Raw genomic sequence first — 27598 nt, 5'->3', positions numbered from 1 at the left:
TTCTTCAGTAAGTATTCTGTCCATATTCTCTTCCCACTTTTGAATGGTTTGTGTTTGTTTTTTTTGCCACTGCTGAATTTGGTAAGCTCTTTGGATATTTTGATTATTAACCTTTTTTTAAATATAGCTCATAAAAAAGATATTTTGGGGGGATCGGGTAGTAGGACAGTGGGTTAAGTGCAGGTGGTGCAAAGCGCAAGGACCAGTGGAAGGATCCTGGTTGGAGCCCCAGGCTCTCCACCTGCAGGGGAGTCGCTTCAAAGACGGTGAAGCAGGTCTACAGGTGTTTATCTTTCTTTCCCCCTCTCTGTCTTCCTCTCCTCTCTCCATTTCTCTCTGTCCTATCCAGCAGTGACGACGACAATAATAACTACTACAATAAAAAACACAACAAGGGCAACAAAATGGAATAAATAAATAAATATTTTTTTAAAAAGATATTTTGTTCTGTATGTATTTGGGTGGTGCTTTCTTTTGTCATGCAAAAGTCTGATGAAGTCCCATTGGCTTATTTTCATTTTCCTTGAGAATGGACTTGCATCATTAAAAACACTGTTAAAAAACTTAGATTGAAAAGAGTTCTGCCAGTGTTTTCTTTAAAAATTTTATGGTTTTTGGTTTACCATCCTAAACCTGCACCCATTTGGAGATTACTTTTGTGTGAGATGAAGTGGTTCAGTTTTGTTCACCTGCATGTGTCAACCCAATTTTCACAACACTATTTGTTGAAGAGACTCCTCTTTCTCCATTTAATATTTTGGGTTCTTTTGTCAAAATTTAGATGCTAATTTTGTATCATGCAACTTAACATTACTGGTTAATAATTTCCAGTCACGGCTCTTTGCATTCTCACTATCTTATCTAATTTTTCTTAGTTTTCAAATAGTGTCTACAAGCATTAACAGTAGAAAAATTAGATAAAATATTACAACAATATAATTAACTTACAGTAACAATATTATGATTCCTAAGACATTATTTTTTGAGATCACATAAATCACTAACAAGTAAGCCAAGAGGCAGTAAGGAAATAAACCAAACAACCAGTGTATCTATTGTAGGAATCACATGGCAAGTCAGTAAAAAATGAAATCTTAAAAGAATCCTGTGGGAGAAGCTAATTTTTTTTGCAGGTCAAGACAAATTGCCTTTGAACAAGCTAATCAGGTTTTCAGAAGTAAAAGATAAGAGAAAAAATCAAAACCATTAATCTCCTTCACAAAATATCTTTAAAGCCTCTGACTGACACCTTATTTTTATATATTGTGTCTTATTTATTTACATTTCCTATCATACATAAATATTATGCTCTATTAAATTATACAGATGCATGTTTTCTTCTCTCTTTAGCACCAGAATTTATTTGAAAGTGTATTTAAAAAGTTTAATTTTCAATGTTGCATAAAGAAATTATCTCCCATTTGTATGTTTTAGGTACATTTTTAGGGTAAACTTGGATTTTTGTAATTACCGTGACTATTCAAAGGTGTGGGTAATAACTTAGATGTAAATAACAGAAGTTAATATATTATAAAAATTGAAATTAAAAAATCACATGAATTGAAACCTAATCAGCATTTCTCTTTCTTCTTCCCTTCCCATTTCCCTCTTCTTTTCTTTCTCCCTCTCTTCTTTCTTTCTTCATTCTTTCTTTCCTCTTTCTTTCTTCATTCTCCTTTCCCCTTCCTTCCTTCCTTCCTTCCTTCCTTCCTTCCTTCCTTCCTTCCTTTCCTTCCTTCCTTCCTTCCTTCCTTCCTTCCTTTCCTTCCTTCCTTCCTTCCTTCCTTCCTTCCTTCCTTACTTCCTTTCCTTCCTTCCTTTCCTTCCTTCCTTCCTTCCTTCCTTCCTTCCTTCCTTCCTTCCTTCCTTCCTTCCTTTCCTTCCTTCCTTCCTTTCCTTCTTTCCTTCTTTCCTTCCTTCCTTCCTTCCTTTCCTTCTTTCCTTCTTTCCTTCCTTCCTTCCTTCCTTCCTTCCTTCCTTCCTTCCTTCCTTCCTTGCTTTCCTTCTTTCCTTCCTTCCTTCCTTCCTTCCTTCCTTCCTTCCTTCCTTCCTTGCTTTCCTTCTTTCCTTCCTTCCTTCCTTCCTTCCTTCCTTCCTTCCTTCCTTCCTTTCTTCCTTTCCTTCCTTCCTTCCATCCTTCCTTCCTTCCTTCTTTCTTTCTCTTAACCAGAGCATTGTGCTGCTCTGGTTTATGGTGGTACTAGGGATTGAACCTGTCACTTCAGGGACGCAGATATGAAAGCCTTCTGAATAAACATTATGTAATCTACCTCATTTTTAATAAAAAAAAAATCCTGAAGTGGTAAAACTCTACATACAGTCCTAGTCTTTTGAAAATTTGCAATTATTGTTTGGTCATTATTATAAAAAGTACTCATTTAAATAAAGTAATAGTATAACTTTAAACATGGGAGATTAATAATCTGCATGCTCTTAAAATTTCAGCTCTGAATAAATTAGTGGAATTTTCAATGTTATCATTAATAACCTGCAAAATTATGCTTTAGTTTACAAATATTTACCACACAATGCTTAGCTAAATGGTTAGAACAAAATTACTAACAACAAAAACATTAGATGAACATTCAACGATAAATTAGAAAGCCCCCCCAAAAAAAGAATTCATCAGTGTAAGGATCCCACCTGGTTCAAGCCGCCCGGCTCCCCACCTGCAGTTGAGTCACTTCACAAGCGGTGAAGCAGGTCTGTAGGCCTCTATCTTTCTCTCCCCCTCTCTGTCTTCCCCTCCTCTGTCCATTTCTCTCTGTCCTATCCAACAATGTTGACAAGAATAAGTACAATAAAGACAACAAGGGCAACATAAGGAAATAAATTAATAAATATTTTTTTAAAAAAGAATTCAGACTCTCATTGGAGAGACAATTGGTTTAGTCCACACATTTCTTTTTTCCTTTGTACTGTTTGTGTTTAGTGTTTGTGGTTTAAATCAAGGAATTGATTTTTCTCCAAATCTTATTCAAGGTCAAATTAAACAGATGTGATAGGAGCTGAAATTTGTAACTCTGAGGATAGATAAGATCAATAACATTGACTTTACCATTGTACCATAATCTGTTTTATTAAGAGGAGTTTAAAACAAGGTTTCTATTTGCATTTGTTTCAAATGCCTAGTTTTGAAAGGCATTCATTGAATTTTGGCACGAGGCTAGCAACATTTTCTTTTTAATTTACAGTATTTGCCTAGTTTTCAGAACATTAATGGCAAAGCAATCCATTTGATCTGACAAATCTATATATGTGTCTAGGCTCTTGAATATAGGTTGCAAGGACAAAGAAAAAATTAGTAAATTACTGTAACTGTCTGACATGGGGTTTCATTCAGTATACCTTTCCTTTTTCAATGATTTAATGACAGAAACTAAGCAGGTCCTTTCACACACAGGCTTAGATACATGCACAATCATTATTCAGCGAAAACATTCTATAGTGTGTACAAGTTAGGAAAATATCAATAATATTTGAAAGGTGATTAGCTCTTAAACAGAAATAGAGTGAATTTATTCATACAAACCTAGCATAATAACCATTTATACTGTATTATGACGGTTAGACAGGTTATAACTCCTTCCAGTGAATGTTCTTTTCTCTGTTCTTGTCTCACCAGGACCTAGGATGCTCCAGGATTTGTGACACCTGCTGTTATCACTACTAAATTTTAATATAGTTTATATTAATTTTCTAAGTTAGTTTCATTGCAACTTTAACATTACTTCTATTAATATATTGATTTGAGGGCTAAGTACCGTGGAATAGTTTATCAATTATTTTCCTAATTTCAAACTATGTGAATAACATATGCAGAGTTCAAAACCTAGCCTTTATCTACAGGGAGAAAGCTTCACAAGCAGTGAAATAGTGCTCCAGGTGTCTCTTTCTCTTCCCCTTTCTGTCTTCCCCTCTTCCTTACAATTCCTATTTTTATCCAGCAACAACAACAAACAAATTAAAATCAAATTTGATGAATAAAGAACACATTCAGGGGCCAGGTGTAACGCAGCTGGTTAAGTGCACATGGCGTGAAGTGCAAGGACCACGTTAAGGATCCAGGTTCTAGCCCTGGCTCCCCACCTGCAGGGGAGTCGCTTCATAGGCAGTGAAACAGGTCTGCAGGTGTCTATTTTTCCCTACCTCTGTCTTCCCCTCCTCTCTCCATTTCTCTCTGTCCTATTCAGCAACAACAAGATAGTAATCACAACAAATAATAACCACAACAAAATAAACAACAAGGGTAACAAAAGGGGAAAAAATAGCCTCCAAGGAGCAGTGGAATTTTAGTGCAGGCACTGAGCCCCAGTGATAACCCTGGATGTAAAAATAAATAAATAAATTAATTAATTAATAAAAATAAAGAACACATTCAGCAAAATATTCCTAATGTTTGAAACCCTGGTGAGATAAAATGACTCATAATGGAATGCTAACTTATCCCTTGGAGTTTTTTTTTTTTTTTTTTACACATCAAGTATATTATTATTTCCATGAAGTTCTAAGTAGTATCTGAGATTTAAAGAGAGAACAATTTAAATTTCTAAGTTTGAGAACTTACATTATTTTTTTCTTAAATTTTTTTAACAAAATTTGAAAACTGAGTCCAGCATTAGGTAGAGTCTTATGAGTGTACATAATACTTAAATGAAGCATGTGACCTTGCATTTGAAATTACCAAGTGATCTTTGAAATAATAAAAAATTGACTGGCTTAAACATTTTATTTTTCATATGGCTGAGAGATTTGTATGCACAAGATCTATGCTTTATAAAACTTAAATGATAAAAAGCTTTCATCTTCTTACTGGAAGAATAAGAGTTTAGAGTAGTGTTGATTTTTAAATTTTCATTGAGAAGTGATTAAATCTGTTTGTCCATGTCTTTATTTTGTTTATATTTCTCACAAGGCAAACAGGATATGCCAGATCTCCTGTTATTTGTCCTTTCCATTTAGCAAATAATTTATCTTGTTATTACACTACTTGTAAGATTGTAAGAAAACAGTGTTTTTTTTTTTTGTTTTCTTTTTACTTATTATAGCACTCATGCTATCTCTCCTGGAAGTAAATGACTTATTCTTTTAAATACTGAGAGATGCTATATATATGGTCTCAGTATTCTTGATGTAGTATTTTCTAGAGGAAATGAAAGTAGATCACAGAGGATAGTATCAAATTAAACTAGATTGGCAGCTTCCATAGCCTACAGGTTCATAGGAGGTCATGGATGACTTATACTTCTAGGACTTTGTATACTTTCATTGTTGATCAGTTAGACTCAGAGTAAATACTTCTTTCATCACTGGCTTAATAAAAGTAGAAAGTGCTACTATAAAACTGAAAGCAGGTACCAGATGGTGAGATTTCTACAGAATTTATGGATTTTGGGTATGAAATTTCGAGGCACTCATAACTATCAGTAGCTGACATTCAAGAAAAACAAATCTTATTCTTGATGACAGATATGTCAAGCACCAGAATGCTCAATTTCATGAAGCAAGTGAAGCCTGAGCCAATCTTGTGCATGGCTGACCACAGGATTTACTGCTGTCAATCTTAAACTCTTACTTTTTGGGTCCCACTTGGCCTACATTGACCCGCACACAGATGACTTTTCTTGTCTGCATGCCCACAGAGCAGGAAGCTTCCCCATTCCATGTTGCAGTTGTGTTGAAGGATGATACTGAGGTGTCCTCGATGCACTGGCCCCAGGGTCCAGTTTGCCAGTGGTACACAGTACAGGGATGATCATTACAACTGCGCACCTCTTGCAAAGCACTGCTATTTGGACACTGAGTTCCACCTACAAAAATAGACAAGGTAGCAAGTTAGATCCAGTGAAAATAGGAACCATTGTGATCTTTGTTCCTCAGAAATTAACAAGGCAAACAATTATACTTATTTTCCACATAGTTCATTACTTGGAAGGTAAATTACATGTTAATCTTATTTCATTTGACATAATATTTTCTCAGATCAGGTTTCATATTGATTATTTTAATTAAAGAGTTAGTGAGTTAATGATACCACAAATATCTCTTATTTAAAATAATCACTACAAGAAAGATTTTTCTCCCTGTTCTGTCTGAAGTCAGGAAGTATATCTTTGTGTAGAAGATACGCTTCCTGCAAAGTGATGGAAGTTAGAGTCAGAGACAGGAAGATTTGTGTGTGGGGGGGAGTTGGGGAGAAGCAAGATTTCTTAACTCACTAAATTAGTTGTATAGACCAAAAACTTTCAAGACTTTATTTGTTCCATCACTTTTCAGTAGGTAGTTGCTTATCTAAAAGCTACATAAATGGACTAGGTCATTCACTAGGTTTCATGAATTTGGACCTCCATGTACTAAGAAATGAATTTGACTTTTAGCATAAATTTTATATTGGGACACCCAAAAGTGTGAGGGAGATAATGCCTCACCCCCTGCTATTTTTCTCTACAGTAGTCTGCTTAAATATGTAAACTATATAATTTGCTTTATATTTGTTTTGGGGAACTGAGAAGAAACTCAAAGAGAAACACCAATGTTTTCCAAAGAAGCTAAAAGTAAGGTAAAAATGAAACCTATATAATTGTTAATTAGGAAAAAAAAAGAGAATTGAGGCTATGAATGGAGAAATTTCTCCATTAAATTCAAAATATTATTGATACTTAAAGATTTTTAAAGTTCTGCTTGTTTAATTGCTATAAGATGATTGCAAACAGAGGTTTTAAAATTGAAAGACACTTCCTGATCTTATGAAGCAGTAATGAAAAAACATCTAATGTTTTTAAACAGTTAATGCTTTTTTTTCAAATAGCATTGACTGTATAATATAGCATTTTTCAGGAAGAGCTATAGATGTAAATTTATAGGAAGAGCTATAGATGTAAATTAAATTAAGATACAAAACTTAATAACACTAGTTTTGTTAAGTACATATTGGAATAGTTCTTTGTCATTTATTTACATAGTTTTCAAAACAAGACTCTTGCACATACTGAAAGAAAAGCTATCCTAAAGCATCTTTACACTAAGTCTAAGACTATACTTTCAGGGATCATTTCTATAGTTCTTTACATTAAGTCTAAACTGAAGTCACTTTTCAATTCACTATTATCAAGGTTTATCTTTTCTTCTTTTTGAATATTTTATCTACTTATTTGATAGATACAGAGAAAAACTGAGGAGGAGAGATATGGAGAGAGACAGAGATAGAGAGAAAGAGAGAGACATCTGCAGCACTGCTTCATCAGTACTTGTGAATGCCCAACCCTCCTCCAGGCCAATCCCTGCAGGTGGGAGCTGAGGACTCATTGTAACATGCATTCTATCTATCTGTGGAACCAACACTTAGCCCGGGTTTATGTTTTCTTAATACATTATGTTCGGTAGCAGCAAAAGTGATAGTGACACAAGATTTCTTGAAAAAAAAAGAAAAGAAAAGAAAAAAGTACCTTTCCTACTCCTTGTCTTCAGGATCCCTCCCCCCCCAGGGTATACTATTGGACTCTTAATTGCCCTAGAAGACATCAACGAAGGAGTCGGGTAGTAGCGCAGTGGGTTAAGCGCAGGTGGTACAAAGCGCAAGGACAGGGGGAAAGATCCCGGTTTGAGACCCCGGGTCCCCACTTGCAGGGGAGTCGCTTCACAAGCGGTGAAGCATGTCTGCAGGTGTTTTTCTCTCCCCCTGTCTGTCTTCCCCTCCTCTCTTCATTTATCTTTGTCCTATCCAACAATTACATCAGTAACAATAATTACAACAATAAAAACAAGAGCAACAAAAGGATATAAATAAATAAATGTTTTGAAAAAAATTAAAAAATAAGAAGATATCAATGAAAGGTTTAAGCAAACAACCAGGGTAAAATTTTTTTCCTTTTTCAAATGGTCCTGATTTAATTTTTTTTTTGTAAGACATTTAATAGGAATAGCATCTATGCCATCACTGAGGTTTGTTTTTAATACACAGACTGTAAATTACAGTAATTCCAAAAATGACTAAGGATTAAACAGATGTGTCTTTTTGACAACGGAAGATGCTATTGATTTGTTAGTGAAACACAATTTTCAGGTGCTAACCCCATGACAAGTACTTTGCAGATAGAATCTCATCTTATGAGTTGAAAAAAAAAAAAAGACTAAAAAATGGGTGAGTCTTAACAATTTAAATAAGATAGCCCTGGTAACTTTTTAAAATTTAAGGTGTTCAGCTTCTTACCACTATGGCATTTATAATAAAACAAATTCTAGAGCATACTAATTGCACTGACAAGAAGCAAATGAACACTTCTTATCCAATCTTACCTCTTAAAAAATATACTAATCATAGAAATATATTAGAGTATCTACTTTAACTACATGAAAAAGAAAGGACTTATATTGTGAGAAACAGAATTAGAGAAGTGTATCCTTCCTTTATTAAAGTTGCTATATTCAAACTTACATGGTCTCTTAATTTTTTAAATTGCAGAATATAATTAATTAATGTAAAATTTAATGTTATTATTTGGATTAGTAAGTGAAAGAAACATAGAATATAGTAGGAGGTCAATGTCAGATATTTTAATAGTTATTTTCTAAGATTTTATTTAATATTAATGTCTTTTCTTTATTTGTTTATTGGATAGGAACAGAGAAACTGATATGAAAGGGAGAGACAGAGAGACAGGAAGAGAGAGAGAGAGAGAGAGACCTGCAGCACTGCTTTACAACTTGTGAAGCTTTCTCTCTGCAGGTGGGAACCGGGTATTTGAACCCAAGTCCTTGCACATGGTAATATGTGCACTCAACAGAGTCCTCCACCATCTGACCCCTAGATCTTATAAAAGTAAGTATCAGAAAAGTTAAACATAAATAAGGAAAATGTGGTTCAATAACTAGCAACTCTGACATGGAAGATGACCTAAGAAATTTGAGATTTGATTAAGTCACAAACAAAGCCACATCACTTTTCTTATAACTAAGTACATTCATCTGTTCAGCAAATAAATTGGTAGGAAGTTTGTGAGAATTTAACTGCAACTTAGAATCATTTATGTGATGCTGAACATGAAACCAATATCCGAATAACTTATATTAAATAGCATTTCATTAATGTTCCCTGCTTCATGAAGGTGAAAACATCTACCACATATCATATTTTGTCCTCCAACACACAGCTCACTGACCCCAGCAGCCACTGAAAAGAAGTTGAGAATTTGTACAGGAACAAATTGAAAAAGAAAAAAAAAAAAACAACTAGTATAGCCACAGGCCCTTTGGAATGTAACTAAAATATGCCTACTAGCTACCTACAAAATGAAGGACCCCCCCCCCCAACTCTTCATCTGCATTATTCCAGCCTTTAGGTCTATGATTGTACAACAATTTGTTTGGCTTTGTATATTAACTCTCTTTCCAACCACCAGATTCCAGATGCTAGCTAGCATGATGCCGACCAGACCTCCCTGGAGAGACAATCCCACCAATATGTTCTAGAGCTCTGCTTCCCCAGAACCTTTCCCCATGGGGAAAGAGAGAAACAGGCAGGAAGTATGGATCAACCTGCCAATGCCCATGTTCAGCAGGGAAGCAATTATAGAAGCCAGACCTTCAACATTTTGCATCCCACAATGACCTTGAGTCCATAGTCCCAGAGGGTTAAAGAATAAGAAAGCTACCAGGGGAGGGGATGGAATGCAGAGTTCTAGTGGTGGGAATTGTGTGGAGTTGTGCCCCTCTTATCCTACGGTTTAGTCAATGTTTCCTTTTTATAAATAAAAAATTTTAAAAAGAAAACAAATTCTAGAGCATACTAATTGCATTGGCAAGAAGCAAATGAACACTTCTTATCCAATCTTACCTCTTAAAAAATATACTAATCATAGAAACATATTAGAGTAGTACCTACTTTAACTATATTTGTACATTTAATAGTAAAACTACTAATCTACCAAAAATGTGCTTCTTTCCCAATTGTCAGTATGAAGACATACATACTTAAACCAGTGATTTAAAAGCTCGGAGTTCTTTTTAAACTCTGAGTTCTTTTTTACATTGGGATTGACTGGATTACTTTGAAAAAAAATGATAATAAAATTACAACAGCATGATTATAACATATATTCCTCTGCAGCACAACATGTGAAGGAATTGCAAGATTTAACTGGGAAGTTTACAAACATAAAGATTATTTTCTTGCCCCAATCTATACTAATGCTTTGTCAGCATTTTGTTTTGATATCAGGATCCTGACACACATAAGCTATGATGTAGTCTTAATTATAACAAGATAATAGTAAGTTTGAAAACATCATCATCATGTTTTGGAATTAATTTTATGTTAGATAAATTGGTAAATATAGTAATCATTTTTTAATTTATGGCCAGGTTTTAGATATCTGGAAATATTTTGGTAATAATGGGGAAATTATAAAATTTGATTCATGACCAAATTTGTGAGATATATTTTTGAAAATTTTCTTACATATAAAATATTACATGGTGGTGCGAAGCGCAAGGACCAATGTAAGGATCCCTGTTCTAGTCCCTGGCTCCCCACCTGCAGGGGAGTCGCTTCACAATCAGTGAAGCTGGTCTGCAGGTGTTTATCTTTCTCTCCCGCTCTCTATCTTCCCCTCTTCTCTCCATTTCTGTCTTTCATAGCTAACAATGATGACATCAATAACAACAACAATAATAACTACAACAAAAAAACAAGGGCAACAAAAGGGAAAATAAATATATAAAAAATTATAAAATGTATGCTTTATACTAAAATTATTAGACTTCTTATTATTCTATTAATGAAAAAATTATAAAAACATGATAAAACTATACTTTGTAAATAAACTTCCATAATCATATAAAATGACAACTATTATATGAAACATCTGACAACTTAAAAGGGAGCTTTTGCTCATCACATTGTTGCCTGTGAAGCATTCTTACATATGAAGAGCTAGAACTCAAATTCAGGTCCTTGCACATTGTAATGTATGTGCAGAATTGTGTGAGCCACCACTCCCCTCCCCCCCTAAAAAAAAACTTTTTTAGGTTGAATTTGAAGAGTTATGGTATTTCTGTTTTGGCATTTAATGTACTTATCTTGTCATTTTGTTGTTGTTGCATCTTTTTCTTTGTTTTGCTTTTTTACTAATATGGATATCCCTGGGCTTCTGTGTCCATACAATCATTAAATTCTTTCCTGTGGCCATTATTTTTCCTTCTCTACCATTTTTTCCCCCCAGAGCACTGCTCAGCTCTGGCTTATGGTGGTGCTAGGGACTGAACTTGGAACCTATGATGCCTCCAGCATGAAAGGCTTTTTGCATAACCATTATGCTAACTCTCCAGCCCCACCCTTTTTGATAGGTATGAGGGAGAGAGAGAGAGAGAGAGATTGAGATACACACCTGCATTTCTTTTCTGATTATCTTGAGGCAATTAGAGAACTGAAAGCTGAAATAGTTGAACTGAGGAAAGAAGCTGAGGGAAGGAAAAGCAGACTAACAGAAGCAGAAAACAGAATTAGTCAGACAGAGGATGAGTTAGAGAAAATGAAGAAAGAGGTGAAAGAGCTCAAGAAAAGATTGAAAGACACTGAAAACAACAACAGAGACATATGGGATGATCTCAAAAGAAGTAACATTCAAGGGAGTCGGGCTGTAGCACAGCAGGTTAAGCGCAGGTGGCACAAAGCACAAGGACCGGCATGAGGATCCCGGTTCGAGCCCTGACTCCCCACTTGCAGGGGAGTCGCTTCACAGGCGGTGAAGCAGGTCTGAGGTGTCTATCTTTCTCTCCCCCTCTCTATCTTCCCCACTTCTCTCCATTTCTCTCTGTGCTATCCAACAACTACGACAACAATAATAACTACAACAATAAAACAACAAGGGCAACAAAAGGGAATAAATAAATTAAATAAATATTTTTTAAAAAAAGAATAACATTCGTATAATTGGCCTGCCAGAGGAAGAAAGAGAGGAAGGGGAAGGAAATATTCTAGAGGAAGTTATAGAAGAAAACTTCCCAGACCTTAACAACAGAAAGGATATTAGGAATCAAAAGGCCCAGAGAGTTCCAAACAGAATCAACCCAGACATGAAGACACATCATAGTCACAATGAGAAGAAATAAGGATAAAGAAAGGATCCTAAAGGCTGCAACAGAGAAACAAAAAGTCACATAAAGGGGGAAAACTCATAAGACTATTAGCAGACTTCTCCACTCAAACTCTAAAAGCCAGAAGAGAATGGCAAGATATCTATTGAGCCATGAAAGAAAAAGGGTTTCAACCAAGGATAATATATTCTGCTAGACTTTCATTCAGACTAGAAGGAGGGATCAAAATCTTCTTAGACAAACAACAGTTAAAGGAGGCAACCATCAACAAACCGGCCCTGAAAGAGGTTCTAAAAGACCTCTTATAAACAAGAACATCAGTATTATACTTGCAATATATCAGAGAAAAAGAAAAATTTGTTCAACAATGGCACTACAATACATTAAATCCATAATATCAGTAAATGTCAATGGCTTAAATCACCCAACAAAAGGCATAGGGTGGGGTGCTGGATCAGAAAACATAGCCCAACAATATGCTGCTTGCAAGAATCCCATCTGACACAACAAGATAAACACAGACCTAAAGTGAAAGGATGGAAAACTATCAGGCTAACAGACCACAATAAAAAGGCAGGAACAGCCATTCTCATCTCAGACACAGTAGATTTTAAATTAAATAAAGTAATAAAATATAGGCAAGGACATTACATAATTATTAGAAGATCAACCAAACAAGAAGACTTAACAATTATTAACATCTATGCACCCAATTAGGGACCATCTAAATACATCAAGCACCTACTGAAAGAACTTCAAAAATACATTAATAGTAATACAATAATAGTGGGAGATACATTCTTTTCAAATCCACATAATACATACTCAAGGACAGACCACATGTTAGGCCACAAAGACAGCATTAACAAATTCAACAGCACTGAAATCATCCAAAGTATCTTCTCAGACCACAGTGGAGTAAAACTAACATTTAACAACAAACAGAAAATTATTAAAAGACACAAAATTTGGAAACTAAACCACATACTCTTTAAGAACCACTGGGTCAGAGAGTCACTCAAGCAGGAAATTCAAATGTTTCTGGAAACAAATGAAAATGAAGACACAACCTATCAAAATATTTGGAACACAGATAAAGCAGAATTGAGAGTGAAACTTATAGCCATACAATCACATATTAAACAACAAGAAAAAGCTCAAATGAACGAACTTACTGCACACCGCAAGGACTTATATGAAGAGGAACAAAGGAACCCTAAAGCAACCAGAAGGACAGAAATCACTAAAAATAGAGCAGAAATAAACAACTGACACCACAGAAATCCAGAAAATCATGCGAAACTTCTATGAAGAACTATACACCACTAAGCTAGAGAACCTGGAAGAAATGGAAGAATTACTAGAAATATTTGCCCTTCCAAAACTGAACCAAGAAGAACTACAAAAATTAAACGCACCAATCACAGACAAAGAAATTGAAACCATTATTAAGAATCTCCCCAACAATAAAAGTCCTGGACCAGATGGCTTCACAAATGAATTCTACAAAACTTTCAGAAATAGTTAGTACCCATACTTCTTAAGCTTTCCCATAAGATTGAAGAAGCAGGAATACTCCCTTCCACCTTCTATGAAGACAACATTACCCTTATAACAAAAGCAGATAGGGACACAACAAAAAAGGGAAACTACAGACCAATATCTCTGATGAACATAGATGCCAAAATATTAAACAAGATCTTGGCCAACTGGATACAACAACACATCAAAAAGATTGTTCATCACAACCAAGTGGGATTCATCCCAGGAATTCAAGGTTGGTTCAACATCCATAAGTCAATCAGTGTCATTCACCACATCAATAAAAGCAAAGCCAAAAACCACATGATTATCTCAATAGTTTAGAGAAAGCCTTTGACAAAATCCAACACCCATTCATGCTCAAAACTCTACAAAAAATGGGAATAGATGAGAAATTCCTCAAGATAGTGGAAACCATATATAGCAAACCTACAGCCAGCATCATACTCAGTGGATAGAAGCTGAAAGCATTCTCCCTCAGATCGGGGACTAGACAGGGCTGTCCACTTTCACCATTACTTTTCAACATAGTACTGGAAGTTCTTGCCATAGCAATCAGTCAAGAGAAGGAAATCAAAGGAATACAGATTGGAAGGGAAGAAGTCAAGCTCTCACTATTTGAAGATGATATGATAGTATACATAGAATAACCTAACAGAAAACTATTGGAAGTTATTAGGCAATATATCAAGGTGTCAGGCTACAAAATCAAGGTACAAAAATCAGTGCCATTTCTTTATGCAAACACTAAATCTGAAGAAGAAGACATCCAGAAATCACTCCCATTTACTGTTTCCGCAAAATACCTAAGAATACAGTTGACCAAAGAAGTGAAAGACTTGTATACTGAAAACTATGAGTCACTATTCAAGGAAATAGAAACTGATACCAAGAAATGGAAAGACATACCATGCTCATGGATTGGAAGAATAAATATCATCAAAATGAATATTCTCCCCAGATCCATATACAAATTTAATGCAATACCCATCAAAGTTCCACCAAGTTTCTTTAAGTGAACAGAACAAACACTACAATTATTTTTCTGGAACATGAAAACACCTAGAATTGCCAAAACCATCTTGAGGAAAAGAAACAGAAATGGAGGCATCACAGTCCCAAATCTCAAACTATATTATAAAGCCATCATCATCAAAACAGCATGGTACTGGAACAAAAATAAGCATATAGACCAGTGGAGCAGAATTGAAAGCCCATATCTAACCCCCCACACCTATAGACATCTAATCTTTGATAAGGGGGCCCAAAGCATTAAATGGAAGATGGAGGCTCTGGTCCTGGGAAAACTGGGTTGAAACATGCAGAAGAATGAAATTGAACCACTTTATCTCGCCAGAAAGAAAAATCAACTCCAAATGGATCAAAGACCTGGATGTTAGACCAGAAACAATCAAATACTTAGAGGAAAACATTAGTAAAACACTTTCCCACCTAAACCTCAAGGACATCTTTGATGAAATAAACCAAATTTCAAAGAAGACTAAAGCAGAAACAAACCAATGGGACTACATCAAACTGAAAAGCTTCTGCACATCCAAAGAAACTATTAAACAAACAATGTGACCCCCCCCCCCACACAGAATGGGATGAAATCTTCACATGCCATACATCAGACAAGAAACTAATCACCAAAATATATAAAGAGCCCAGCAAACTTAGCAAGAAAAAAGCAAATGACCCCATCCAAAAATGGGCAGAGGATATGAACAAAACATTCACTTCAGAGGAGATCCAAAAGGCTAACAAACATAGGTAAAACTGTTCTAGGTCACTACTGATTGTCAGAGACATGCAAATTAAGACAACAATGAGATACCACCTCACTCCTGTGAGAATGGCATAAATCAAAAAGGACAGCAGCAACAAATGTTGGAGAGGCCGTGGTGGGAATGTAAATTGGTCCAGCCTCTGTGGAGAGCAGTCTGGAGAGCTCTCACAAAGCTAGACATGGACCTTCCATATGACCCAGTAATTCCTCTCCTGGGGTTATACCCCAAGGACTCCATAACACCCAACCAAAAAGCGGTGTGTACTCCTATGTTCATAGCAGCACAATTCATAATAGCTAAAACCTGGGAGCAATCCAGGTGCCCAACAACAGATGAGTGGCTGAGAAAGCTGTGGTATATATACACAATGGAATACTATACAACTATCAAGAACAATGAACCCTGCCAGGATAGCCTGAGGGTGCTTCTTTCTGAGCAAGAGCTATCTGGGTTGGAGAGAACTCAACTGGAGCTGATCTAGTTTGCTGTGTGAGAGAGGGATCAGGAACTCATGCTGCTCTAACTTCGCAGGAGATACACTCTGGAACTCTCGGAGCAGGAAAGCAATATCCAAGTGTGTTTAATCAGAAGAGCAGCTGTATTTATACTCTCCAAGTAGGGTGGAAACAGGATGTGACATAGAGAGGGTGAGCGAAAATGGAGTAGTGGAAAATCATGGTGTGACAAGGACAGGGGAGGAGCCACCAATGGAGGGAGGGTGGTGCTTAGTGATTTATGTAAATAGACTGCAGCTTTGAGTGGGATCAAACCAATGCCATACGGACATGCTGGTGCTTAGTTAAGCAGGATTAGAGACTGAAGCCGGGGGGAGCTGGCATACTACCCAACAGAACCCACCTTCTCTGACCCATCTTGGACAGAGCTAGAAGGAATTATGTTAAGTGAGATAAGTCAGAAAGATAAAGATGAGTATGGGATGACCCCACTCACCAACAGAAGTTGAGAAAGAAGATCTGAAAGGGAAACTAAAAGCAGGATCTGTTAAATTGAATGTAGGCCACCAAAGTAAAAACTCTGTGGTGAGGGGGATGGTGGACATGTGGCTTCCTGGGCTGTTGGGGGGTGGGGTTGGATGGGTGGGATGGACACAGTCTTTTGGTGGTGGGAATGGTGTTTATGTACACTCCTAGTAAATTGTAGTCATATAAATTAATATGAGAGGGGGAAAATTAGTTGTATGTCGCTTAAAACACAGATTGAGTCTTTCTAATATATAGGTTGTATATTTGATATGCAGACTCTCTCAAAAGCCTAGACCAAGTAGATTAGAAGCAACCAGTGGCACAGCTATATAGGATACTATGTACTATACAGCAAACCCTAACAAAATGACTTTTCAAAGTTAACCCAATTACCAAATAATGTGATGATAACATTAACTATCCATTGTCTTTTTGAACCCTAAGACAGCAGGAACTCACATCTCCACTATAGAGCCCCTACTTCCCCCAGTCCTGGAACATTAGGATAGGGCCCACTTTCCCACATGCCTCTCCCAATTCATATCAAATAATATTGCATCAGCTGATCGTAACCTAATCAACGCAACGATTGTCACCTCAACATGCTTCAGCTCAGACTATGTCCAGAGACTTCAGGTGTGGAATGACAACCCTTTAGCTGCATCACTCTAGTGAGACCTTCCCTTTCATAGTATTCTCTAATTCCATCCCAGGTGGTTCGCTTCCTAACAAAGTCCCAAAACCTAGATATAGACCAGGTTCTGTGAGAGAGAGCATATGTTCATACGTATCCATAAACTAGTGCAAAATATATACCTGAAAGCAGAAGTACACTAGAGTTTGCAGTGAGTACCCCCCCCCCCAACACTTCCTCTCCATTATTCCAATCTTTGGGCCCATGATTGTTCAACAATTTGTTTGGCTTTGTATGTTAACTCTCTTTGCAGCCACCAGGTTCCAGATGCCATAAGTATGCCGGCTAGGCTTCCGTGGACTGAAGATGCCACCAATGTGCCCTGGAGCTCCCTAGAGACCCACCCTACTAGGGAAAGAGAGAGGCAGACTGGGAGCATGGACCGAGGAGTCAATGCCCATGTTCAGCGGGGAAGCAATTACAGAAGCCAGACCTTCCACCTTCTGCAACCCACAAGGACCCTGGGTCCATGCTCCCAGAGGGATAGAGAATGTGAAAGGTAACAGGGGAGGGGATGGGATATGGAGATTGGGTGTTGGGAGTTGTGTGGACTTGTACCCCTCCTACCCTATGGTTTTGTTAATTTTTCCTTTCTTAAATAAAAAATAAATTTAAAAAAATTATCTTTACTTAATGGATATAAAGACAGCTAGAAATCAAGAGGGGAATGGTGATAGAGAGGGAGAGAGACAGAGATACCTGTAGTACTGCATCACTACTCTCAGATCTTTCCCCCTACAGGTGGGGACCAGGGTCTCAAAACCTGGTCCTTGAACACTATAATATGTGGCTCAACCAGGTATGCTACCACCTACCCCCTAAATAAGCCTCTTTTTGCTTCTTGCAACATACTGTTTGTTGTGAATCCTTTCACAGACTTTCAAGACCAGCCATATGCAAACATAGCACTTGAAGAAATCTTTGGTATTATGGGTGCCTTTCCATCTCTATTTCAGTTTGAAAGAACCAAACTTGAGCAGTGAAGTACTAGTAACAAAACAAACAAAAGAAAATAAAAGAAAGAAAGAAAAAATTCACATAAATGAGGACTTGACTTTCTTTAATTCTTCTTGAATGTAGCTTGAAGTAATTGTATTAAGAGATAAGCCAAAAGTAGACACAGCATAATACTTACATTAGAAGGGATATGTAGTATAATTGAAATTCAAAAATATAATACTTCACTGATTTGGTGGGGAATAAAACTGAGAGTCACTGAGGTGAGTGTTGAAGGAGTTGGACTTTGACAAAGCAGAGATCTCAGAGGGCTAAGAAAATATTTAGATAGTAGCAGAAGAAAAGGTGAAGGTATCATATGTAGGTATGATCTTGGAGATTAGAAATGTTGATAGTCAACTGGAGTGCAGAGTTAACATAGGGAAGTAACTGACAACTAAAATTAAAAAGTACTGAACTCATGTTAAAAAGAGATTAATTAGTGTATTATGAATTTTAGTTTTTTAAAAATATTTATTTTATTTATTTATCCCTTTTGTTGCCCTTGTTTTATTGTTGTAGTTATTATTGTTCTCATTGTTGTTGGATAGGACAGAGAGAAATGGAGAGAGGAGGTGAAGACAGAGAGGGGGAGAGAAAGATAGACACTTGCAGACCTCCTTCACCTGCTTCACCTGCTTCACTTGCAGACCTGTGAGGCGACTTCCCTGCAGATGGGGAGCCAGGGCTCCAACCTGGATCCTTATGCCAGTCCTTGCGCTTTACGCCACCTGCGCTTAACCTGACTCCCGAATTTTACCTTTAATTATGAATTTTAGCTTTAATTACAGTTTTAAGGTGCACGTGCTTTTTCTGCTACTGCTGCGGAGATTCCTTTGATAAAAGGTTGCTGTGTGAAAACACAGTGGCAATTCCATGATTAGGGCAACTGATGGCAGAATATGAGTGACATAGAAAGAGTTGGGGCTGGGAGGTAGCTCACATGGCAAAGCTCAAGGACCAGTGTGAGAATCCTGGTTCAAACCCTGGTTCCCCATTTGCAGGGCAGTTGCTTCACAAGTGGTGATGCAGGTATGTGGGTATCTATCACCCCCCCCCCATCTTCCCCTCTCTGTCACCCTCATTTCTGGGTTTCTCTCTGTCCTATCCAACAACAGCCATAACAACAACAAAAATGGACAAAATGGCTGCCAGGAGCACTGGATTCATAGTGTAGGCACTGAGTCCCAGCGATAATCCTGGAAGAAAAAAATAAATAAAAAAAGAGCAAGCTTAGCCTCAGAAGTTTTTACAGCAGCATTCTTACCCCTCAACACTCCCTTTTGTTACTTCCAGAAAGAAGTGGAAGACTTCCCACTGTGGAGTTGCCATAAATCCTGTTGATAATAGGCAGAAACAGATGTTGTTAAAGCCAATAGAAGATGAGCAAATGATAGTATTTAGCTAGAAGTCACAGTTATGTGTACATATTCTAGGCTTTTCCAATTCCTCCAAGAAATGTACTCATTGAGAATTAAAATTACTTAGCTTTAAAAACTGAACAAGCTAAAAATAAAAATACTTCCCTCTTCAATGTTTTACATTTCAAGATGTGATTTTTTTTTTTTAAAGACTACTCATTTGAGAACAAACTGGCATAGTTCTGTTTTAATTTGGATCTACTCTCTGCCAAGTATAAAGGCACACTAAATTTTGGCTATGGAATTGTAATATCGTGTAACTTTAAACTGTAGAGTTACTCATTGCTTTCTAAGTTAACTAAACTATGGAGAATTAACCGAAATTATTATTGTTAGTAGAAAACATTCTGAAAAGAATTTTTCCTTCCTAAATCAAGTTTTCAGAAAAGTGAGGGTTTAAAAAAATTAACACCATTTTAGACTTTTTAATTCAAGTTAAACATATTACTATTTGTATGAAAAATATACCTCACTAAGTGTTAAGAGTTAGTTTCCTTCTGAAACTCCTAACATAATTTTAAATTAGTTTTCGGGACTTCTCTTGACAATTAGACAGCACAGAGAGGATTAACTATTAACTCTAAGTATTGTAAAATGATAATAATGTATTGCTAGTTTTACTTAAACAAATTAAAGTCTAGGAGGTAACATACACATATATAAATTAAATTTTTAAATGTAAAGTACTTTTACTAATCTATGTGTTATCTTCAGTTGCTATCATTTATGATTTGATTTTCAAATGGCAGTGTTTCATGAAGAAGAATTTCATTGTCATTTTTGTTTTATGCTCATATTGGGCTACATATAATTACTCTACAAAAGACTATGAAGTAGGAAGAAATTACATCCCAATTTGTTGTTGTTGTTGTTTGTTTGGTTTAATCTTGGACTTACCTCAGAATTACATTAGCATGCTACTAATGCTTTCCCCCCATAATCAGTGAGAAGAAATTGTTGAAATGATGTTACATTACTCTGAATACTTAGGAATACATTTTATGCAGTCAAGCATGTTTTTATATATAAGCACATTCAATATTCAAGATGAAAAAAATCAGATAATTAACACTAGTATATTATTACCATTTAAACCTCTTACCCATCAAACTTTTCACCTGTCTCAAAAATGTTTTTTATAGCAAAAGTATCTAGTTCATTATCAAATAATGCATTTTGATATCATGTTTTTTATTAGCTTTTATTGATTGGATACAGATAGCCAGAAATTGAGAGGGAGAGGGAGGAGGTGATAGAGGGGGAGAGAGACACCTACAACACAGCTTCACCACTTAAAAAGCTTTCCCCCTGCTTTTTTTGAGGACCAGGGACTCAAACCCAGATCCTTGCATATTGTAACTTGTGCCCAATCAGGTGCGCCAACACCTGGCCCCTTAGATATCATGTTATTATTAGTCTCTTTCAAATGAATAGTTCCTCTGTCTCTAATTTTACAGTGTGTATTGATGTATTTTTGGAGTTCTTTGAGTAGGTGCTTGATGTATTTAGATGGTCCCTCATTGGGTGCATAGATGTTAATAATTGTTAAGTCTTCTTGGTTGATTGATCCTCTAAAATATTATGTAATGACCTTGCCTACCTTTTATTACTTTATTTAATTTAAAATCTATTGTGTCAGAAATGAGAATGGCTGTTCCTGCCTTTTTTTGTTGTCCATTAGCCTGTATGAGTTTTCCATCCTTTCACTTTATGTCTGTGTTTATCTTGTTGTGTCAGATGGGATTCTTGCAAGGAGCATATGGTTGGGTTATGTTTTCTGATCCATCCTCCCACTCTGTGCCTTTTGATGGGTGAGTTTAAGCCATTGACATTTACTGGTATTATGGATTTAATGTATTGTAGTGCCATTATTCAACAATTTTTTATTTGCTCTGATATATTGCAAGTACTACAGCTATGTTTTTGTTTATAAAAGGTCTTTTAGTACCTCTTTCAGAGCAGGCACAGTGATGGTTGCCTCCTTTAACTGTTGTCTGTCTGATAAAGTTTTGATCCTTCCATCTAGTTTGAATGAAAGTCTAGCAGAATATATTATCCTTGGTTGAAACCCTTTTTCATTCATGGCTCAATAGATATCTTGCCATTCTCTTCTGGCATTTAGAGTTGAGTGGAGAAGTCTGCTAATAGTCTTATAGGTTTTCTCCCTGTATGTGACTTTTTGTTTCTCTCTTGCAGCCTTTAGGGTTCATTCTTTATCCTTACTTCTTTTCATTGTAACTATGATGTGTCTTTGTGTCTTCAGGTCTGGATTGATTCTGTTTGGAACTCTCTGGGCCTCTTGAATCTTAAAGTCTTGTATGTTGTTTAGGGCTGGGAAGTTTTCTTCTATAATTTCTCTAGAATGTTTACTTCCCTTTCCTCTCTTTCTTCATCTGGCAGGCCAATTATATGAATGTTACTTCTTTTGAGATCATCCCTTATGTCTCTGTTGTTGTTTTCAGTGTCTCTCAATCTCTTTTTGAGCTCTTTCACCTCTTTCTTAGTTTTCTCTAACTCATCCTCTGTCTGACTAATTCTGTTTTCTGCTTCTGTTAGCCTGCTTTCCCTTCCCTCAGCTTCTTTCCTCAGTTCAACTATTTCAGCTTTCAGTTCTCTAATTGCATCAAGGTAGTTAGTATTTTCTTTGATGGTCTCATCTGTTGTTTTCCTAATGCTGCTATTCCTTTCCTCCCAAGTTGTTTTCATTTCTGTGATTAATAAGTTTATTATTGCTTGCATGCTTTTGTTATCTATGGTTACTTCTGGCTGATTTGTAGTTTCTTTTAGGCTCTTCATTCATTGTAGTAGCAGTTTTATTTGCTCTTGATATAACCATTTTTTAAATAATGTTTCTTTTTTATTTTTATATTCTGTTATTCCTCAGTTGTGTTTTTAGTATAAGCCACACTATACTAAATACCTTTATGGCAAATGAAATCACCACCCTCAGAAATTACAATAGTAACTGAAGGAAGGATTGAAGCAGTTTAACTAATACCAGTTAGCCCAACAATGTCTCCAGTCCAAGAAAAAATAGCAACCAAATCCAAATGAACAAGAAAGAAAAAGGAAAAATGGGATAGCAGGAATAGATACAGTTATATACAAGATGCTTGGTATTATACAGCAAACCCTAACAAATGGACTTTTCAAGGTTAACCCAATTACCAAATAATGTGATGATAACAATAACTATCCATTGTCTTCTTGAACCCTAAGACAGTAGGAACCTCACATTTCCACTACAGAGCCTATATTTCCCCCATTCCTGGAACCTTAGGGTGGGGCCCACTTTCCTGCATGCTTCTCTCAATCCATATCAAATAATATTGCATCTGCCAATCTAAACCTAATCAACAAAAGGAATGTCATTCCAGCATGCTTCACTTCAGACTGTGACCAAAGACTTCAGGTTTGGAGTGACAATCCTTCAGCTTCATCACTCAGGTGAGACCTTTCCTTTCATAGTATTCTCTAATTCCATTTAAGGTGTTCCACTCCCCAATAAAGTCTCCAAAGCTAGATATAGACCAGGCCCCCTGAGATACAGCATATGTTCACAGGTGCCCATAAACTAGGGAAAAATATATACCTGAAAGCAGACGTACACAAAAGTCGGCAGTGAGTACTCCCCCAACACTTCATCTGCACTATTCCAGCCTTTAGGTCCATGATTGTTCAACAATTTGTTTGGCTTTCTATATTAACTCTTTTTTAGCTACCATGTTCCAGATGCCAGCATGATGCCGACCAGACTTCACTGACTGACAACCCCACCAATGTGTCCTGGAGCTCCGCTTCCCCAGAGACCCACCCTAATAGGGAAAGAGAGAGGCAGACTGGAAGCATGGACCAACCAGTCAATGCCCATGTTCAGCGGGAAGCAATTACAGAAGCCAGACCTTCCACCTTCTGCAACCTACAACAACCCTGGGTCCATGCTCCCAGAGTGATAGAGAATGGGAAAGCTATCAGGGTAGGGGATGGGATGTGGAGATCGGGTGGTAGGAATTGTGTGGAGTTGTACCCCTCCTATCCTACAGTTTTGTTAATATCTCCTTTCTTAAATTAAAAAAAAAAAATCAGGCTGCTAGGGAAAGGAAAGAAGTTACATACAAAGGCAGAGTTATCAGGCTTCCATTAGACTTTTCATCACAAGCCCTAAAGTCAAGGAGAGAGTGGAATGACATATCCAAAGTAATAAAAGAGAAGGAATACAGCCATGGATCTTGTATGCTGTAAAATTATATTTCAGCTATGAGGGGGAAATCAAGTATTCTCACTTATCTAACATGAAATTACTACCAATTAACACCATATACTAAAATTAGCACACAATGGATCAAAGGTCTTGATAGTAGACCTGAAGCTATAAAATATATAGAAGAACAAATTTATGAAATATTTCATGACATTAACATCACAAATGTATTTGTAGACTTCACCCTGTAGGAAAGGGAAACAAAAACAAGATTGCACAAATGGGGATTGTATCAAACTTAAAAGCATCTAAACATCAAAAGAAAATTTATAAGAGAAAACAGGAAACCTAGTAACTGGGAGAAGATATTTGCACATTACACTTCAGACCAGCAGTTGATATTAAACATCTATAAAGAGCTCATACAGCTCAACTAAAAGAAAAAAATCCAATAAAAAAGTGGGAAGAAGATATGAATAGATGGATCTCTAAAGAAGAAGTACACATGTCCCAAAGATATATGCATAAATATTCTAACTCAGTCATCAGCAGAGAAATGCAAATTAAAAACACATTGACATATCATCTCACACTTGTTACAATGACCTTCATCAAAGCATGATAGGATAAGTGTTGGAGAGAATGTGGAGAGAGAAAGAAACTCTATTACACTTATTATGGGAATAGAAACTGGTAAAACCACTATGGAGAACACTATAGTGAACCCTTAATCAAATACAAATGGAAATACCTTATGACCGAGCAATCCCACTACAAGAGAGTTAATAATACTAAATTGAAGGCATATATGGATCCCATAGTCATAGCTGCATTATTAACAATAGCTAAAATATGGAAGCAACCAAAATAACCTTCAACAGATGATTGGAAAAAAAGTTATGAGACATATCCTCAATGGAGTACTATTCAGCAATAAAAAGGTGATATTATATCCTTTGAGATAAAATAGGTAGAGCTGAAGAAGATTATACTTAGAGAAGTGAGTAAGGAGAAAAAGACAACTACAGAATGTCCACTCATATGTGGAATATGTAGACTTGAATGCAGGAACATGCAAATAAGCAAACAAAAAAAAAGTCGACATATCCAAAACTGAGGGAAAACTATTGTGGTTACCTAGAGGGATGTGGAAGGGGTACCGACCTTTTGTGGTGAGAATGGTATGAAATTATGGTTCTATTAATTTATAATATTATAAATCACTATTGATTTAATATGCTAATAATGAAAAATATATTTAATACTTCAAGTTCTCTAACTGCTTAGATCATAGCTCTGAGCATACATATTTTCTTTAGCCTCAATATTTAATGTCTCATATTTGGAAGATGGTCAGATTCTGACACTGAGCTAAATGCTTTAAGCATATATATATAAATGTGTGTGTGTGTGTGTGTGTGTGTGTGTGTGTGTGCGTGTGTGTGTGTGTGTTTTATATCAACTTTACCTACAACCTTAGGCCAGATAGATCAAAACTATTTGGCCCTGTCAGTACCTAAGATGCTGTTATTAGTAGACATCCTTAAATGTTACAAAGTGTAGTGAGGTCAAGTTTATTATGTTAAATCCTGACTATTGGATTTTCAAAGAAAAACAAGCTACCAACTCAGTTATATAATAATTAACTTCGCTTTTATAAACTCTAAGACTATAAGAAACTCTTTCCTTTCTCTTTAAGATTTTTTTCTCTAACTTGAGGCCAGATCCTATAAACTTAATACTGGTTTGGATACGACAAAGGACACTCAACGCTTTAACAACAAGGAGAAAGTCCAAGCTTGTCAGATAAATAAGTGACTACAAAAGCTGGATAAAGGCAAGAGACTGGTTCACTTAACTATGGTCTCTTTGACCACTCTCAGGCCATCTTATCAACTGGGATCCTAGACAGGGAATCCTATGGACCTAGATCTCTGATGGATCCCTCTCTCTACCATCTCTGGTCACACCCTCTGGGAATGTCATTATAAGCCTTTTTTTTAGGCTTCTTCAGGACCATACCCTCACTATGAACTAGCAATGGTAGGGACTGTCCCATTCTCCGAAGGGAGGCTGCGTCATCCTACTCTGTTACTCAAGGAAGACTAGCACTGAAATGAGTACAACCTAGAAGATTCTGAGATGTGACTATGGGCTGTGAGCTCAGTCTGACAGGGACTCAGAGGTTGTACAGGCTCCTATGCTAAATATGAATGGATATGGACCCTAGGTTAGATCATTGTGGTAAATAGTTAATTGTGTTATGTATCTTCTTCCAGTTTGCAAGCAACACTGCCCTAAACCTGCTTCTTAGTCCTACTCTTTGATATCATCTTCCCAGACAATATTTCTGGTCAATCCCCATCTTAGCTATAAAGAACAAGTAAAGATTATTAAGACTTAGGCTTCTTCTGTGAGGGGTCTCTTGGTTTGGGTAGTGGTTTCTTTTGCTGTGAAGAAGCTTTTTAATTTGATGTAGTCCCATAGGTTTATACTTGCCTTAGTCTTCCTTGTAATTGGATTCGTTTCATTGAAAATGTCTTTAAAATTTATGCAGAAAAAAGTTCTGCCAATATTTTCCTCTAAGTATCTGATAGTTTCTGGTCTAACATCCAAGTCCTTGATCCACTTGGAATTTACTTTTGTATTTGGTGAAATACAGTGATTCAGTTTCATTCTTCTGCATGTTTCAACCCATTGTTTCCAACACCATTTGTTGAAGAGACTCTGCTTTCTCCATGTAATAGTCTGGGCCCCTTTGTCAAAGATTAGATGTCCATAGGTATGGGGCCTCATTTCTGGGATCTCAATTCTATTCCACTGGTCAGTGTGTCTGTTCATGTTCCAGTACCAAGAAGTTTTGATGACAATGGCCCTATAATACAGTTTGAAATCTGGGAGTGTGATGCCTCCGGTTCTGTTCTTTTTCCTCACAGAATGGGAGAAGATCTTTACATGCCATACATCAGATAAGAGTTTAATAACCAACATATATAAAGAGCTTGTTAGACTCAACAACAAGACAACAAATAACCCCATGCAAAAATGGTGGGAGGACCTGGTCAGAATCTTCACCACAGAACAGATCCAAAAGGCCGAGAAACACATGAAAAAATGCTCCAAGTCTCTGATTGTCAGAGAAATGCAAATAAAGACAACAATGAGATATCACTTCACTCCTGTGAGAATGTCATACATCAGAAAAGGTAACAGCAGCAAATGCTGGAGAGGGTGTGGGGTCAAAGGAACCCTCCTGCACTGCTGGTGGGAATGTCAATTGGTCCAACCTCTGTGGAGAACAGTCTGGAGAACTCTCAGAAGGCTAGAAATGGACCTACCCTATGACCCTGCAATTCCTCTCCTGGGGATATATCCTGAGGAACCCAACACATCCATCCAAAAAGATCTGTGTACACATATGTTCTTGGCAGCACAATTTGTAATAGCCAAAACCTGGAAGCAACCCAGGTGTCCAACACCAGATGAGTGGCTGAGCAAGTTGTGGTATATATACACAATGGAATACTATTCAGCTGTAAAAAATGGAGACTTCACTGTTTTCAGCCGATCTTGGATGGACCTTGAAAAAATCATGTTGAGTGAAATAAGTCAGAAACAGAAGGATGAATATGGGATGATCTCACTCTTAGCCCGAAGTTGAAAAACAAGATTAGAAAAGAAAACACAAGTCAAACCTGAAATGGAGTTGGAGTATTACACCAAAGTAAAAGACTCTGGGGTGGGTGGGTGGGTGGGGAGAATACAGGTCCATGAATGATGATGAATGACATAGTGGGGGTTGTATTGTTAAATGGGAATCTGGGGAATGTTATGCATGTACAAACTATTGTATTTACTTTGAATGTAAAACATTAATT

General features: G+C 36.7%; 1 protein-coding gene and 1 long non-coding RNA gene across 2 annotated transcripts in view; one reads left to right on the top strand and one right to left on the bottom strand.

The window, feature by feature from the left end:
* Positions 1 to 27598, bottom strand: part of THSD7A (thrombospondin type 1 domain containing 7A) — a 581601-nt gene that overhangs the window by 105475 nt on the left and 448528 nt on the right. Inside the window, exon 8 of the mRNA XM_007536219.3 lies at positions 5576 to 5810. Coding sequence (XP_007536281.2) covers positions 5576 to 5810 — 235 coding nt within the window. The remainder of the gene's footprint in view (positions 1 to 5575; positions 5811 to 27598) is intronic.
* The window catches only part of LOC132539895 (uncharacterized), a 375892-nt gene that overhangs the window by 142248 nt on the left and 206046 nt on the right, over positions 1 to 27598 (top strand). The window lies entirely within an intron of this gene.

The sequence above is a fragment of the Erinaceus europaeus genome, chromosome 8 (genome assembly GCF_950295315.1).
Source record: "Erinaceus europaeus chromosome 8, mEriEur2.1, whole genome shotgun sequence".
In the NCBI taxonomy this organism is placed as follows: domain Eukaryota; kingdom Metazoa; phylum Chordata; class Mammalia; order Eulipotyphla; family Erinaceidae; genus Erinaceus; species Erinaceus europaeus.
This window is presented reverse-complemented; position numbering and strand designations above follow the sequence as displayed.